General features: G+C 35.6%; 1 protein-coding gene and 1 pseudogene across 2 annotated transcripts; both read left to right on the forward strand.

Annotated features, from left to right (window-relative positions):
* Window positions 1-5,220: 5,220 nt before the first annotated feature.
* Window positions 5,221-7,509, forward strand: LOC142529841 (putative late blight resistance protein homolog R1A-10; annotated as a pseudogene).
* Window positions 7,510-9,625: 2,116 nt separating this feature from the next.
* On the forward strand, window positions 9,626-10,901 carry LOC142529475 (uncharacterized). 2 transcript variants are annotated; one of them, XM_075635015.1, is made up of 2 exons: window positions 9,626-10,742; window positions 10,840-10,901. In XM_075635015.1, exons 1-2 carry the CDS (start codon window positions 9,920-9,922, stop codon window positions 10,866-10,868), a joined length of 852 nt encoding a protein of 283 aa, XP_075491130.1. In that variant the 5' UTR covers window positions 9,626-9,919; the 3' UTR covers window positions 10,869-10,901. The 2 variants fall into 2 exon arrangements, with proteins under 2 accessions (XP_075491130.1, XP_075491131.1); XM_075635016.1 differs by having other exon boundaries at window positions 9,626-10,736.
* The last annotated feature ends 8,109 nt before the right edge of the window (window positions 10,902-19,010 follow it).

Raw genomic sequence — 19,010 nt, forward strand, 5'->3', positions numbered from 1 at the left:
ACTACTTTAGGAGTTAGTTATTCATATATATAAAAGAGGGTCAAGTTTTTGTATATAAGGAAGAGTGAGGGTTCATAATGCCATCGAGTCTTTCTGTAAAATACTTCTTCTTGATTTCATAGTGGATTTCTATTGTTTCGGCGGCCGTGGATGTAGGTTGAAAAACCGAACCACGTAAATTCCTGACTCATCTTATTTTGTGAATGATTCTTGTCGATTGATTGCATGTTAATGAGTTCTTCATATAAAAAACAGAAGTGCAAACAAAGTGAGATAAGCGCTTAGGTTAAGTCTTCGATCCATTGAGAAAATAGTGCTCGGATTTTGTGATCTTGAATCAAAATACACTACAAGTGGTATCAGAGCCAGGTTGTGAGATATGGCGACGTCGAAGTTCGATCTTGAAAAGTTCACTGGCACAAATGATTTCAGTTGTGGAGGATCAAGATGAAAGCTCTTCTTTTACACAATGGCTTATTTGATGCCATTAATCAAGAAGAAGGTGTCGCCGGGAAAGAAAAGAAGGTGTCGCCGGGAAAGAAAAGCAAAGGCCCATAGTGCCATCCTACTATGTCTAGGCGATGAAGTGCTGCGAGAAGTCGCGGAAGAAAGCACGGCTCTAGCGGTATGGAAGAAATTGGAAGGTCTCTATCTCAAGAAATCTCTCGCAAACAGATTGTATTTGAAGAAAAAACTCTATACAATCAGCATGGAAGAAGGAAAGGACTTAAGGAAACACATGGATGATTTTAATAAAATCATTCTTGATCTCAAGAACATCGATATTAAGATCGATGAGGAGGATTATGCAATTCTACTTTTAAGTTCCTTGCCAAAGTCCTACAAGCATTTTGTTGACACCATGCTTTACGGAAAGGAATCATTAACAATAGCAGAGGTTAAATCGGCTCTTAATTCAAAGGAATTACAGAAACAACATGAAACAAAGAAGGATTTGAATGGTGAAGGTTTAATGGCCCGAGGAAGATCGATCAAGAAGGAATCAAAATTCTCAAGAAACAGATCTCGATCCAAATCCAGAGGAAGGTTGAGGTGTTACATATGCCATAAGGAAGGACACTTTAAGCGTGAATGCCCAGAGAGAAAATGGAAATATCAAGAGAAGAGCATGGAAAACGGTGATGCAACAGTTGCGAGTGATGGCTACGACTCAGCAGATGTTCTGGTTGCTGCCGTATCTGAATCTAATGAATCTTGGGTATTAGATTCTGGTTGCTCATTCCACATGTGTCCCAAAAGAGAATGGTTTCGGGAACTAGTTGAAGGAGAAACCGGTTTTGTGCTTTTGGGAAATAACAAGACATGTAAAATCTTGGGTATTGGGAACATCATGCTAAGATTCCCTGATGGGTGCCAAAGATTAATCACATCAGTGAGGTATGTTCCTGAATTGAAAAGGAACTTGTTGTCTATAGGGATGTTTGATACAAATGGTTTCAATGTGAAGATCGAAGCTGGGATCATGAAGATTTCAAAGGGGTCATTAACTATTATGAAAGGCACCAAACAGAATGGTTTATACACACTCGAAGCAAAAGCAATAGTTGGTCAGATTGATTCAACCATGACAGCAGAAAACAAGACAAAACTATGGCACCTAAGTCTGGGACACATAAGTGAACGAGGTTTGGTTGAACTTAACAAACAAAATTTGTTATGTGGCGACAAGATAGAACCTCTTGAGTTCTGTGAAGACTGCGTATATGGAAAAAGTCATGGAGTTAAGTTCATATCTGCTAACACAAAATCAAAGGGAATTCTCGACTATATACACTCTGATTTGTGGGGACCTTCAAAGGTGCAGTCTAGGGGTGGTTCTAATTACTTCATGTCTATTATTGATGATTACTCGAGGAAGCTCTGGATCATTATAGTAAAAACCAAGGATCAAGCTTTTACAGCCTTTAAGGAATGGAAAAGTCGGGTGGAAAATCAAACAGAAAGGAAGGTAATGAAACTCCGCACCGATAATGGACTCGAGTTTTGTTCTCATCAATTCAAACAATATTGCAAGGATGAAGGGATTTCTAGACATTTCACAGTGCCTGGAACGCCATAGCAAAATGGCTTGGCGGAAAGAATGAACAGGACTATCCTTGAACACGTAAGAAGCATGCTTGCAAACTCAGGACTATCAAGGAGTTTCTGGGCAGAAGCTGTCCAAACATCCTGCTACCTAATAAACAGGAGTCCTTCTTCTGCCATAGAATTCAAAACTCCACAGGAAAGGTGGAGTGGTAAGCCCTCAAACTATTCAAACTTAAGAGCTTTTGATTGTACGGCATATGCCCATATAAGACAGGACAAATTACAACCTAGAGCTCAAAAGTGTGTTTTCTTTGGTTATCCGGAGGGAGTCAAGGGATATAAACTATGGTGCATAGAACCTGGAAACGAAAGATGCTTTATCAGCAGAGATGTCAAGTTTAATGAAATGGAATTCCCACTCAAAACTCCAGTTGAACCAAGAAGGGATGATCAAATTCAGTGACACAAACAACAAGCTGTTATAGCTTCTGAATTTGAACTCAAGGAAGGAAAAGAATCTGAAATACTTGAGCAAACTGATGGAGAACAAACTGGAAAGACCTCAGAAGATTATCAACTTGTGAGCGATAGACAGAGACGAATAGCTAAAGCACCTCAAAGGTTCGGTTTTGCTGATCTCATGGCATTCGCCCTACTAGTTGCATGTGACTTAGATGAGGTGGAGCCAATAAGCTATGAACAGGCAGTAACCTGCAGAGAGAAACAAAAGTGGATTGATGCTATGGAGGATGAGATGTCATCCCTAAAGAAAAACAAAACTTGGATCATGGTTGACACACCAAAGAACCAAAAGCTGGTAGGATGTTAATGGATCTTTAAAAAGAAAAAGGGGATTTCAGGAGTTGAGGATGCTAGATATAAAGCTCGTTGGTGGCAAAGGGGTTTACACAAAGGGAAGGAGTTGATTATAATGAAATATTTTCTCCCATTGTCAAACAAACGTCCATAAGGATGATACTAGCCGTTGTAACTCAACATGACATGGAATTGGACCAAATGGATGTGAAGACCACATTTTTACATGGCGAACTTCGAGAAACCATTTACATGAGGCCACCGGAGGGTTTTAGCTTGGGAAAACCAGATCAAGTTTGTTTGTTAAAGAGGTCACTCTATGGCTTAAAGCAATCACCAAGGCAATGGTATGTGCGGTTCGATCAATTCATGACAAAGATTGGCTATTCAAAATCAAAATATGATAGTTGTGTGTATTTTAAATTTGCTGGAACCCATAGCCAAGTGTATCTGATGTTGTATGTGGATGATATGCTCCTGGCCAGCAAAGATAGAAAAGAAATAAACCAGTTGAAGCAACAGCTCAGTGAGGAATTTGAAATGAAAGATATGGGACCAGCAAGTAAAATCTTGGGCATTGACATTCTGCGTGACAGGAAACAAAGAAAAATGATGCTGTCTCAAAAAGATTACATAAACAAGATCTTAAGCAAGTTTGGAATGTTAACCTCCAAGTGTGTGAGCATTCCTCTGGCACAACACTTCAAACTCACGGCCTCACAGTCTCCACAAGAAGATGAAGAGATTCGATATATGGAGAAAGTTCCCTATGCCAATGCTATTGGCAGTATCATGTACTGTATGGTTTGCACTCGTCCTGACTTGGCATATGCAATCAGTGTAACCAGCAGGTTCATGGCTAACCCGGGGAAAGAGCACTGGACTGCTCTGAAGTGGGTTCTCCGATATCTGAATGGAACCAGGGATGTTGGGATTAGTTACATGGCAGAAAGAAATCCATCTAGAGTGGTTGAAGGCTATGTGGACTTAGATTTTGCAGGTTGTATGGATACCAAAAAATCTCTGTCAGGTTACATCTTTACAGCATTCGGTGGAGCAATCAGCTGGAAGGCCACTTTACAAAAGGTAGTTGCTTTGTCAACGACTGAAGCGGAATATATGGCAGCAACCGAGACAATAAAAGAAGGAATATGGCTCCTTGGTTTCATAAAGGAAGTGGGAATACAACAAGGGAACTTGGTTGTATACTGTGACAATCAAAGTGCCATACATCTCATGAAAAATCCATTGTATCATGAGAGGTCCAAGCACATTGATATAAAAGTCCACTTCATACAAGAAATCATTTCGAGAGGTGAAATTCAGGCGGAAAAGGTTGCTTCAGAAGACAACCCGACAGATGCTTTAACTAAGGTCCTATCTATTTCCAAGTTTAACAAATGTCTAAACTTGGTCAGGGTTGGAAAGACTTAGCAAGAGGGACTGGAGCAGCCAGGAGCAATAGGAGTATCTTATGACAAGGAGGGTGCACAATAATCACAAACAGAGCCAAGGTGGAGAATTGTTAAGAAGTTGGCCCTGTGCGTGTGTGTGGAAGACCTTGGAATGAAGTATCAAGAACGAAGGAAGAATATCGATTCACTCCATGCAGTTCCTAACTACTTTAGGAGTTAGTTATTCATATATATAAAAGAGGGTCAAGTTTTTGTATATAAGGAAGAGTGAGGGTTCATAATGCCATCGAGTCTTTCTGTAAAATACTTCTTCTTGATTTCATAGTGGATTTCTATTGTTTCGGCGGCCGTGGATGTCGGTTGAAAAACCGAACCACGTAAATTCCTGACTCATCTTATTTTGTGAATGATTCTTGTCGATTGATTGCATGTTAATGAGTTCTTCATACAAGAAACAGAAGTGCAAACAAAGTGAGATAATCGCTTAGGTTAATTCTTCGATCCATTGAGAAAATAGTGCTCGGATTGTGTGATCTTGAATCAAAGTACACTACATTATATTATTCGACGATGGAGAGAAGGTTCTTGATTTTTCTTGAAACTCACATATAAAAATGAATAATAAGCATTAAATATAACACTGACATTTATGCTAAAATAACATGTCAATATATACATTGTTTTACTTATAATATTTTAAAATATATATATGTGTGTTTGTGTGTATGTATAATTAAAATTTAACAAATATTAAATTTGTGTGGACATTTACCAAACTCACTATACAACTTGTACAAATTATTTTAATAAATCATATTTAAGTTAATAAAAATTCAAAATAATTGATAGGAGAAAATTTAATTTTTCATAGATGAATATTTTATAGATTCATAGAAATTAGAATTATTTATTATATTATAATGATTAATGGATGCTACCCAGCTGTTTCCCACAAGCTAAATAATTAATTGACTAAAATGTCAACTATCACATGAACTTGTACTTGCTCCATTTTTCTCTCCTTCCATGGCTGCTGCTTATGCTGCTCTTCTTGTTGTTGCTCGATCATTGCGAGAGATTTTGAATCTTAAGAAGCATACCCATTCTCTTCACAAAGAAAAAAATGTTTCTCTCAAGGAAAAAGTTGATTTCATCGTTTCTTTCCTTGAAGATTATTCAGATAAATATCAAGAAACACTTGGTCGTGAGGGAAATGGGATTAGAAAAGCTGCATATGAAGCTCAAGATTTCATGGATTCGTATCAGTTTTCGGTGTCAACTATTGATGATGATGGGAGTTCTGAAGAGGCTAATTTGAACTTGGATCGAGACCTAACCTTGGCGTCTGAAAGGATTGGTTTTATTTGGGAAGAGACGATGAAGATGAATAACGGTGACACGGCAAAAGATCTCCGATCTGTATCTTATTCTTTTCCTGTTGATCGTTCATCCACGGTCCAAGCCACTGCCAAAAAAATGGTTGTGGGATTTGATGATGACTTGATCGCAATCAAAGAACGGTTATACGAAGACTCTGCTAACCTCCAAACTATCCCAGTTGTTGGGATGGGGGGAATCGGGAAGACGACTCTGGCTAGAAAAGCATACGACGATTCAATCCTTTCTCAATACTTCGACAAATGCGCATGGATCACAGTGTCACAAGAGTATCGAAGGAGTGATGTTCTTTCAGGGCTTTTGAAGTCCGTCAAGAATGAACAATCTAATGAGAACGAAGCAAAACTGGCAACACTAGTGTATCAAAGTCTCATTGGCAGGTGATATCTCATTGTGATTGATGATATATGGAGTACCAAGGCATGGGATGATTTCAAGATGACATTCCCAGATGATGGTAGTGGAAGTCGAATCTTGTTAACCACCAGGCTGTTAGATGTGGCTTCTCATGCGAGATCTTCAGATGCTCCAGTTCACCAAATGAACTGTTTAAATAATGATCAAAGTTGGAAATTACTTCGAGAAAGTGTTTTTGAACAACAATCTTGTCCTCTCCAACTGGTGGAAGTCGGGAAGAAGATTGCGGAAAATTGTGGGGGACTTCCCCTCACCATCGTGGTGGTTGCAAAACTACTCCTTTCTTCAGGAACCGTTATGAGAGAAGAAGTGTGGGAAAATGTTTCGGAAAATATAAGTTCTAAAGAGCCTACCATTGCCCTTCAGTGCTCAAAGATACTGTGTTTTAGTTATGATCGGTTACCTCTTCGACTAAAACCATGCTTGCTCTACATAGCAGCTTTTCCTGAAGATTCTGAAATTGATGTTTCTAAGCTAATCAAGTTGTGGGTTGCTGAGGGATTTTTGAAACCAAATCATCAGTCGAAGTGCCTGGAAGATGTGGGGGAACGTTATTTGGAGGATCTGGTGAACAGAAGTTTGCTCTTAGTGAGCAAGAAAGGGCCTGACGGGAAACACGAAACTGTTGGAATCCATGATATGTTGAGGGAGATTTGCATAACAAAAGCAGGGGTTTCTTTATCATGTGCCATCCAAAATCAATTCCGGAACAGAATTTGTAGAGAATCCATATCGCCGCCTAATAATTCATGGCACGAAGGATTTTCAAGAATGGAAAATCCTAGATTCGAGCGTGCGTTCGGTTCTACTTTTCTCCGCGAAATATCAGATGCCAAGAATAGATCTAAGGTCTAGACACGTCGGTGTCTTGGATGCATCCCAAGTAACTTGGCCGAAATTGTCACATGTAATCTCTACATTCGTCAATTTAAGGTACCTTGCTTTCGAGATAGGTTATCCATATCTTGATGGATTTCCAGTCTCAATATCGAAACATCCCAATCTCGAAACTATAGTTGTTTATCTGGATGACATCGGTTTCGGAAACAAATGGCAATTACCATATGAAATTTTAAAGATGCGGAAGTTAAGGCATCTGATCTGGAACAATGATTTTCATTTATCCTATCTCTTTGATATAGGAATTGTTCATGCAAGTGATCTACAAACGATTGAGACAGTAGCGGATTTCATATTTACCGAAGAGATCATCAAAATACTAGTGAATCTGAAGAAATTGGCTGTTGCATATTATAATATGAATAATCATAATTGGGATTATTATAATCTCGAAAACCTTTGCCATTTACAAAGCCTCGAGGACTTGCAAATCTCAAAGTTCTTCTCGGCTAATCCCTTAAAGACATGGAACCATGCTTTTCCAATCAGTCTAAAGAAGTTCTCTATATGGAGTACTTTTTCCTTCGGAAAATATGACCATAATTGGGTCGCTTTCGAATCTTCAAGTACTCGAGATGACAACTGTTGGGTCGATAAATCAGAGGATATAATTATTGATTTTGTGCTTCAGTAATATCAATTAATTTGAGAGTGCAATCTTATTCTTTTAGTGGAGTAGAATAAGATTAATAAATTATTTTGATTAATCATGAGTTGATTGGATCAAATTAATTTATTGGAGCTTAATTTAATTGAATCCGACCAGGTCCCTTTGGTGGCTCTAATATAAACTCGGATAAATTATATGAGTTATAATTTATGGTATATGTGGGATAAATTTATCTTGACTATTATATTTCATGGAAGATTGAGATATCAAATCTTCTAGATATGGTATAATATATTCTGTCCATTTAAATTTATATTTTAAAAGATATTGTTATTATCTTTTTGCTACAAGATATCACAAATATTTTATATATATATATGTGATATTGTAACTTGTGACCACACACAATCTTACGTTAAGAGTTTGAGAGAACACCAGAGAAGGCTTGGAGGTTTGGAGCGTAGATCCAGTGCAGAGAAAGATCGTAAACACGCTTCAAAGGTAATCTCTAATCTCTGTGTGTTGTAATTAATCAATTCGTGTTAAATACGTAGAACAATCGATCATGTGAAGAAGAGTTGATTGAAATCACAAGAAATTAATTTTTGTGATCTGATCTTCTCGATCTTGGCTAACATATGGTATCAGAGCCACGTGTTTTGATATTGTTTTGCGTATTTCGAATTAATTAATTATTTATGCATGTATTAGTTTAAAGCGGTGTTAGATTTATGTGATTATGGTTTGAATGGATTGATTTATTTAATTTTTGAACAGTTTATGGCCTTAGTTTTTGGTGAAATTGTATTTCGTATTTTCGAGTCTGTAACCAAGGGGGTGGATTACGACTCCATGTTTCCCCTTGTTATTTTCGTGCAAATTTTATTGTATTTTTCGGATTTGGGCTTTTCTGCTTCGCTTCAAAGATCTAGAGGGCCGGATGCAATTCAATTAAAACTACAAGGACCAGAATGCAATTTCGCCCAAAGAGTTCCAGGGACCAAAGTGCATCTTCTTCAATTCGTCAGGGACCTGTTCTGCAATTTCGAAAACCTCCATGAAAATAGCAAATCTGGGTCGCACGATCGGAAGCACGCGGCCGTGAGGATGAGGGATGTATGCGAAGGTGTTTCTCGGTCCTTCTCATGCGTTGTCTTCGCGGTGGAGCGGCGCGGAGGAGATGCGAAAATCTTCGATTTTTATGCGCTGGATCTGTAAAAATCGGGCACCTATTTTCGATTTCGAAATCGATATGGTGTCTCGGTGGTTTTCCAGTGACCGGCGCGGTGGAAATCTTCACGTTCGCAAGCTTCCGGCGAATCCAGCGGCGACGGCGGCGGCGGCGGAGGCGGCGTTTTTTTTTTTTTTTTTTTGTAGGGTGGAAGATGGGTCACGGTTCTGGATCACGGGTTCGGGTCATGGTTTTCGGGTCGGATCCTGAAAATTATCCATGGGCCAAACCAGATTGTTTACTACTTGGGCTGGAAATTTTTTAAATTAAAGTATTGGGCCAATTTTTGGGTTCAATTAGATCTTTAATTTTTGTGTCTAGGTTGGGCCATAAATTTGTTCTTGCTTAATTATTGTTTATATTTTATCATTCATGTATCATGCCATGTAGATTGCATAAACACCGCTTTAGGTAACCATATTATCATGCATAAAATTTTACTTATTCTATTTTTTAGAGAATAAATATTTTGATTAATAATTGAACTATTTTAAGAGTTAAAATAGTCATGATTTTATTAATCGGATAAAACCCAAAATTAAACTTAAATATTAAGTGTGAGAGGGTATATTTTAAATAAACCCACGGTCTCCCTTATTAGTCCATTAGTAAGAATTATGTATGCCTCGTGCCAATTTTATTGGTCTCCCTATAGGAGGGCTACATTGTTTCGGTTACTTGATTGGACTCATTATAATTATTTATAGTAAAATTAATTGTGACCACCCTATAGGTGATATAATTAATTTGGTACTTGATAAATAATTAATTTAAGGGTATACACTTAAGTCAATGATATTGTGAGAATTTCCTATAGAATGTTGTTACAATATCTTTTGATGGCCAAAATCAAGCAATACTAAATTGATATTGCATGAGTTGCTAGATATATTGAATTTAGTGAGAGGGTCTCAGCCTAGCTATAAATAACATGTTTTTTTCCTGAAGAAAAAATTATGTATTTTGAAGTTTTAGGTAAATTGCTGTGTTGTAGTAGTTTTTGGGATCTACAAATGCATTCATGCATAACACATAATTTTATTTATTGCATTGCTCATTTAAATTTATTTTAATTTCAGAAAAATGACTGGAAATTCACTGTCTATGATATTAACCAACAACCAACTAGTCGGAGAAAATTACATTGATTGGAAACGTAATTTATTGATTGTCTTAACTGCGGAGAAACACAAGTTTGTGCTCAATGAACCCTGTCCATCGGTGCCTACGGCGGAGTCCACAGTAGCTCAAAAGCAGGCTTATGATAAGTGGATCAGTTCTGATGAGATGGCCCGTTGCTACATTTTGGGATCCATCTCAAATGTGCTGCAACAGAAACATCAGAATATGGACACTGCTACAAAAATCATGGAAAGCCTCCAAGAAATGTTTGAGCATCAAGGACGCCAGGCACGACAAGCAGCCATTAGAACCATTATGAACATGCGCATGAAACCTGGGACGCCCGTGAGAGATCATATGCTTGCATTGATCGCTCAGTTTAACATGGCGGAGGTGTTAGGGGCTGAAATCAAATCAGAGACTCAGGTTGACATGGCACTTGAGACTCTCCCTGAGATGTTCTCACAGTTTAAGGTTAGCTATAACATGAATAAGCTAAACATGTCCCTGACTGAGCTGATGAAGGAACTCCAAAATGCTGAAAGTGTTCTTAAGACTAAAACTGGTGATGCATTTGTTGTTCCTTCTGTTGGGCCGTCTTATTCCAAGCCGAAAGGTAAAAATGGGAATAAAAGGAAGAAGCCCAACAAGAAGGGTCCACAACAAAATGAGAAGAAAGTCAAGGTAGATGGCAAGCCTAAGGGAAAATGTTTCCATTGTGGAGAGAAGGGTCATTGGAAGAGAAACTGCCAAGGATATCTAGCTTCCAAGAAGCAGGGTAGTGGTGAGTTATCTTTTATGAGTCTTGTTTAGTGGTTGATTCTACTGATACTTGGATTGTAGATTCTGGAGCCACTAATCATATATGCAATACTTTGCAGGGGTTCCAAGTAACCAGAAACCTCAATGAAGGGGAATATACTCTAAGAGTTGGCACAGGGGCTGTAGTGTCTGCAAAAGCTGTTGGAATTGTTTATCTTTATTTTTCGAATAATAAACATTTGGTTTTAAGACATTTTTATTATGTTCCGGAGATTACTAGAAATTTGATTTATGTTGCTTTATTGTTTAGACAAGGATATTATGTCCATTTTTCACAAATGGTGGTTGATATTACCTTGAATAAAGCCCTTATTTGCAAGGGACATTTGAATAACGATTTGTATGTCTTAAAACAAGATGACAGCTCTTTGCATCACATTGAATCCAACAAACGAATTAAATTGTCTCCCACTAATGAAACTTATTTGTGGCACTTGAGACTTGGTCATATCAACCTTAATAGAATTCAACGGTTGGTCAAGGATGGTCCTTTAAGTAATTTAAAGGTGGAATCCTTGCCTGTATGTGAATCCTGTTTGGAAGGTAAGATGACTAAGAGGTCTTTTAAATCTAAAGGACATAGAGCCAATGAAGTTTTGGAATTAGTGCACACTGATATATGTGGACCAATTAGTGTACAAGCTAGAGGAGGATTTGAGTATTTCATCACTTTCACTGATGATTACTCTAGATACGGTTATGTTTACCTAATGTCCCACAAATCTGAATCTTTTGAAAAGTTCAAGGAATTCAGAAATGAAGTGGAAAAACAATTAGGTAAGAGCATAAAAACACTTCGATCAGACAGAGGTGGCGAGTATCTATCCAATGACTTTAGAACATACTTATCAGATAATGGATAATATCCCAATTGAGCGCACCAGCTACACCTCAGCAGAATGGTGTCTCTGAAAGGATAAATAGGACTTTGTTGGACATGGTCAGGTCTATGCTAAGTTTCTCTAAGCTCAGTACATCCTTTTGGGGATATGCTATCCAAACTGCAATATACTTATTGAATATGGTTCCTTCTAAATCTGTCTCTAAAACACCTCTTGAATTGTGGAATGGGCACGTGCCTAATCTAAGACATATTCGGATATGGGGATGTCATGCTTATGTGCTAAAGAGAAAGATGGATAAAATGGAACCTAGATCAGAATTATGCATGTTTGTTGGATATCCTAAGGGAACAAGAGGATATTACTTCTATAGTCCTCAAGACAAGAAGGTATTTGTGAGTACAAATGCAACCTTCTTAGAGGACAAGCACATAGAAGAGAGTGAATCAAAGAGTAAGGTTCTTTTGGAAGAGATTACTGAATCATCTACTCCAGAGATCCGCACTGAACCTACTCAGTTTGAATTCACATTTCTACCACCATTAACCACTGATTTCCAAACAAATGAAGTGGTAGAAAACATTGGTTCTAATGATCGGTCACCCCATCATATCCAAATGGAAAATGAAGGAAATGATCAAGAAGAGAACTTAAGACAACGACAATCAATTCCAATCAACCAAGAACCTCCACAACTTAGACGTAGTAGGAGGGTCATTCGACCACCTTCTAGATACTTGCTCTATGGAGAATCGTTTGATGCGGTTTCCATTGAACAAGAGGAGGATCCCATCACGTACAAAGAAGCTATGGAGGATGTTGACGCTGACCAATGGAGGAGTGCCATGGAATCAGAAATGAGATCCATGTACACTAACTCCGTCTGGGTTCTTGTAGACATTCCTGAAGGTGTGAGACCTATAGGGTGTAAGTGGGTCTACAAGAGAAAGAGAGGAATAGACGGAAAAACAGAGACCTTTAAGGCTAGATTGGTAGCCAAAGGTTTTAGCCAACGAGAAGGAATCGATTACGATGAAACCTTTTCACCTGTGGCTATGATAAAGTCTATTCGGATCCTCTTATCCATTGCAGCTCATTTTGATTATGAGGTGTGGCAAATGGATGTCAAGACAGCATTTCTTAATAGAAATCTTTACGAAACCATTTATATGGTACAACCAGACGGTTTTATTCACAATGGTCAAGAGCATAAAGTATGCAAACTGAAAAAGTCTATTTATGGACTTAAGCATGCGTCAAGGTCTTGGAACATCGTTTTTGATCAATCTGTGAAAGATTATGGTTTCGATCAAAATCTTGATGAGCCTTGTGTCTATAAGAAAATTTTGGATGACAAGGTGATTTTTCTTGTGCTATATGTGGATGACATCCTACATATTGGGAATAATGTAGGGGTGATGACATCTGCTAAAAATTGGTTGTCTCAACAGTTTGACATGAAAGACTTGGGAGAAGCAAGTTATGTTCTAGGTATCCAAATCCTTCGGGATAGGAAGAACAAACGGATTGCTTTATCTCAATCTTCATATATTGATAAAATATTGGTGAGGTATGCAATGCAAAATTCCAAGAAAGGTCAAACACCTTTTAGACATGGAATTCACTTGTCAAATGACCACAATCCCAAGAATCCAAGTGAAGTGGAATACATGAAAAGAGTTCCCTATGCTTCGGCTGTAGGAAGTCTTATGTATGCTATGCTATGCACTCGACCAGATATTTGTTATGCTGTTGGGATTGTTAGTAGACATCAGTCAAACCCAGGACCAGAGCACTGGATTGCTGTAAAGCATATTCTCAAGTATCTTCGCAGAACTAGAGGGTATATGTTGGTTTACTCGGCTTCAGAGTTGGCACCTGTGGGTTATACTGATTCTGATTTTCAAGCTGATAGAGATTCTCGTAAATCCACATCAGGATCTGTGTTCACATTGGGTGGTGGTGCTGTTGTTTGGAGGAGTATCAAGCAATCATGTATTGCTGATTCCACCATGGAAGCGGAGTATGTAGCGGCTTGTGAAGCAGCAAAAGAAGCCGTTTGGCTGAAAAAGTTTTTGCTAAGCCTTGAGGTTGTTCCTGCTGCATCAAATGCCATTACTTTATATTGTGATAACAGTGGTGCAGTGGCAAATGCAAAAGAACCAAGAAACCATCAGCGTGGAAAACACATTGAACGAAAATATCACCTAGTGAGGGATATTGTTCAACGAGGAGACGTGACAGTGTGCAAGATAACATCTACTGAAAATCTTGCTGATCCTTTCACCAAAAGCTTACCTGCTAGAGTTTTTGAGGAACATATTCAAAATATGGGTGTACTAGACATGACTCATTTACTCTAGGGCAAGTGGGAGGAAAATGTTCGATAGTATGATGCCCATTGAGTACTTTTGTTATATGTTGATGACATTTTGAAATTAAAATAATGTTAATTTATTTCTTTAAATAAATTTATTTTTGAGCAATGCATATGTCCATTGGATTGTGGTATAATTATAAATTGAGTGTTTAAGTCGTTAAACACAGAAAGATTCAATTTGTAATTCAATCCAAAGTATTATTGTCCACGATCGGTAAATAAATAAGGACAAATTATTTTGATAAGATCGTCTCAATTTTATTGAAGCCTATCTTTGGTTTGGTAATAAAATTAAGGATACATTTTGTTGTATTGGACTGGACCACGTGAGATTTGAATTTGATTTGACCATACTAATTCAAAATCACTTGATTGTCGTACATAACACCTTAATCCTGAGCGGATAATGAACTTTGATTACTAACTTGAAGTTCTTTGATGCATCAATGAGTGAGACCAAACTATTGGTCAATATCTTGATGTTTTGGGAATCAAAGTGAAATAACAAAGAACATATATTCGTAATATGGAATCTGTCACCTAGTCAATAGGTATGATCATAAACTCACAAGTTCTTCTAGAAGACAGTAAAATCTGAGCTCAGTAGTTCAACATTCTTGTTGAATTAATTATGTGATGTGATCACATGGGACTGTCAAAGAGAAGATGAGGGTTGAGAAGCTATGAATATCTAATGTGGGTTATATGGTCTGGATACCATGTTTTAGATGTTCTAATTGATCGATAGGGGTGATATGTTGGGTCGATAAATCAGAGGATATAATTATTGATTTTGTGCTTCAGTAATATCAATTAATTTGAGAGTGCAATCTTATTCTTTTAGTGGAGTAGAATAAGATTAATAAATTATTTTGATTAATCATGAGTTGATTGGATCAAATTAATTTATTGGAGCTTAATTTAATTGAATCCGACCAGGTCCCTTTGGTGGCTCTAATATAAACTCGGATAAATTATATGAGTTATAATTTATGGTATATGTGGGATAAATTTATCTTGACTATTATATTTCATGGAAGATTGAGATATCAAATCTTCTAGATATGGTATAATATATTCTGTCCATTTAAATTTATATTTTAAAAGATATTGTTATTATCTTTTTGCTACAAGATATCACAAATATTTTATATATATATGTGATATTGTAACTTCTGACCACACACAATCCTACGTTAAGAGTTTGAGAGAACACCAGAGAAGGCTTGGAGGTTTGGAGCGTAGATCCAGTGCAGAGAAAGATCGTAAACACGCTTCAAAGGTAATCTCTAATATCTGTGTGTTGTAATTAATCAATTCGTGTTAAATACGTAGAACAATCGATCCTGTGAAGAAGAGTTGATTGAAATCACAAAAAATTAATTTTTGTGATCTGATCTTCTCGATCTTGGCTAACAACAACTATGGCAGTCAATGAAGTTTCAAAGTGGGTGATGATGGAAGGTCAATTTCTTCAACTCAAGTACTTCCGCTCTTCTTTGGATTCTCTGTTTACGTGGGAAATGGAAAAAGAGCATTTCCCATGTCTTGAAAGCTTGATTCTTGTGCGTGCCAAGCAGATTAATGAGATTCCTAGCGGCATAGGAGAAATAGATACACTTCGATATATCGAGTTGAAGTACTGTAAAAAATCATTGGTAATCTCAGCGAAGCAAATGCAAAAGCATCAACATGAAAATGGAAACGATGCTTTTCGTGTTCGTGTAATAGATTTAGATGGATATGATGTTTTGTTTTGAAGCCACAATTGAGAGAGAATATTGTAATGTTTTGTATTTGTTTCGATGAAGTATTTTGTTTGATAATTATGCCCAGCAAATAGTGGGACGAGGACATAAAATTCCGATGATTAAGATGTTTTGTTGTGAAGACACATTTGAGAGAGAATATTGTAAGATTTTGTATTGTTTCGATGAAAGTTTTTTGTTTGACAATTATGCGAAGCAAATAGTGGGATGAGGACATAAAAATTATCAATTTAAGACCAATTACTTGTTGGTTCAATAACAAGATTTCAAATTTGTGGCAATATCAAGTTCGAGACCTAATTATAATAACTTCTAAAAAAATCACTTTTATATCCGTATATGCACTTTTATTAATTTAAATCAAACTGAACCGATAGTATATGTAAAACAAGTTTAATCAAGTAAAAAATTTCTAATATTCTATTTAAACCCCAAAATTTTCTTTATTTTCCTATTCTAAAAATAAAAAAATATAAATTAAAATCATAAACATCAAGTATACAGTTTATGGCCAAACAATTCTTGTTCTTTGAAATAGTATGAACGGACCAAATTGAATATAATATCTTTGTTTTTTTTTTAAAAAAATTAATTTTAAAAATAAGGTATATTGTGGAATTTTGCAAAATTAAGGCAAAACGCTACCATCAATTACGGACGTTGCAATATATTTTGCAGCGTCCACCACTAATAGCATCTGATGCTGCAAAATTGCAGCGTCCAAGCTACCAAGGCATTGAACGCTGTTTTTTTTTAAAAAAAATTTATTATCGTTATTATTATTTATTGAATTTGGACATTTATCTTATTAGTAAAATAGGAAAATTACATGCAAAAAATAGAATAAAAACTCAAGTTCAATAATTTGAAAAATAAGTCACTTTAAATGGTTAGTTAGTCAACCAATTTTTTTTAAAAATTGTTTATTTGTAAAATATTAATTAATTTATCTTTCAAAAAATTTAACTTATTTTTGTTTTAAAAATATTATTTACTTAAATAAGTGTTGATTTAGTTTTTCGAAAAAAAATAGTTACGTATCCAACCATTCATTTTTTATTTATTATTACTAGTATTATGGTTAATGAAAAATAATAATAATAATTGGAATACGCTCTTTTATTTATTTAAATATACGTTGATTAGTTTTTTTTTTAAAAAAATAGTGAATATGTGTCGATCCACTTATTTTATTATTTTTTAAATTATATGAATTGGAGATCTAAATTCATTTTTTGTAAAAGGACTAATTTGTAAGATAAATAACTTTAAAATAGTGAATCGATCAGCAATTTAGAAAATTATTTATTTTAAAAATATTAAGAAATTTATCTTTCGAAATTTTTGTACAGATTCAAAATTTTTTTCCTGTGAAAAAAATAAAAAAATTATTATCTTTCAAATTAGTCTACATACAAAAAAATGTAAGTTGGAGCTCAAATCCATTATTTTTAAAAATATATATAATAAGTGGATAGATACGCATATATATATTTTTTGAAAACTAAACCAACATATATTTAAATAAATAATTTTTTATAAAACAAAAATAAGCTCAAATTTTTTTTGAAAGATAAATTAATTAATATTTTACAAATAAAGAATTTGTTTAAAAAAAAATTGGTTGACTAACTCATCATTTAAAGTGATATATTTTTAAAATTATTGAACTTGAGTTTCAACATTCATTTTTTTTTTCACATGTTGTCTTCATATATTTCTAATAAGATATGAGTTCAAATTCAATAAAATAATAATAATAAAATAAAAAATAAAAAACTGTTTTTGCAAAACTCTACCATCTACCTTATTTTTGAAATTATTTTTTTTTAAAAATTAATTTAAAAAAACCCAATATCTTTACGTATGGTTCAGATAATTATTTTGGATATAATATCTTTACGTATAGTTTAGATAATTATTTTATAAAAGAGGCATATGACTCATTTTAACTCATATCAGATGTACCAAAATTTCATCTAAAATAGTATGTAAATTTTATTTATTGAATGGATTTATCTTCATAGAGAGGTAATTTCAACTTTTTTTTTGATAAATAAGATTACAACTAATTTAGAATTTATTTAATGGATCTAGCTTAATAAAAAAAACAAATATCAACCAATAAATTATTAGCCAAATAAATTGCACCCAAAAAATGTGCAAAAACCTCATTGAAACAAATTTGACATTTAAACAATTAATTGTGAAAAAGCTAAAAAGAAAAGGAAAATGTATAAATTTTCATTGAACTTGAAATTTTTTAAACAATAAAGAGAAGTTGAAGCAGAAGTCCTAAAGATAATATTTTTTTATCTTTCAATCCTTGATATTTTAAATAATATCAAACATGAATTGCAATAAAAAAAACTGAGAACTACTTCTGAAAGACAAGTTAATAGCTAGAGTGAAACATGAAGTATTACCACTCGTCTTAAAAGAATCACATAGACATAATTTACCACATCGGTATTGCCATCTTCTACCATTGAGATACAATCTTCTACCATCGATTTTCCGTTCTGTCGACGGAAGTGATTTCAGGCCCCGTGGAGTTATCTCGGTCTATACCTGGCTTCGCCAAAGCCGCCTTCCTTGCCCCTCTTCTCGCATCATGCGGAGTTTATGCTAACAAAAATCGAGCCTACTTGTTTAGAAATTTAATTTCTTTTGTTTGTACGCGTTTGGGTTGTCCTAGTCTTTAGGAGTGTCAATAAATTTGTTTCTATTTACCTATTCAATAGGAGTTTGTTTTTGAATGTTGGATAATGTCTATTTTCATGTTACTTTAAGGTTATGTATTTTGTTTATCAAATATTTATCCTCAGCTTCTTATTGTTATTGTGAAAAACACGTCATTCAGTATTTTTTTGGTTTCCATCCGTGTTACCAGAGTAAGGTTGAGTTCCAAGGAGGAAAAAGGTGAGACTGATGGCTTCCGAAAGTTTTGTACTGGCAGCCATTCCATGCTTTGTTGTTCACTATGATCATTGGAGCATGCTCATGGAGAACTTCTTGAGGTCCAAAGAATATTGTACGATTGTTGTTTCTGGAGTAGCAAAACCAACAACAAGTGTTGTGATGACAGATGCGCAAAGACAGAGGTTGAAGGGCTGAAAATAAAGGATCTTCAAGCAAAGAGTTCTCTTCCAAGCTATTGATCGCTCAATCTTGGAAACCATTCTTTGCAAAGACACATCCAAGCATATTTGGGATTCCATGAAGAAGAAGTACCGAGG

The sequence above is a fragment of the Primulina tabacum genome, chromosome 16 (genome assembly GCF_025594145.1).
Source record: "Primulina tabacum isolate GXHZ01 chromosome 16, ASM2559414v2, whole genome shotgun sequence".
NCBI lineage: Eukaryota > Viridiplantae > Streptophyta > Magnoliopsida > Lamiales > Gesneriaceae > Primulina > Primulina tabacum.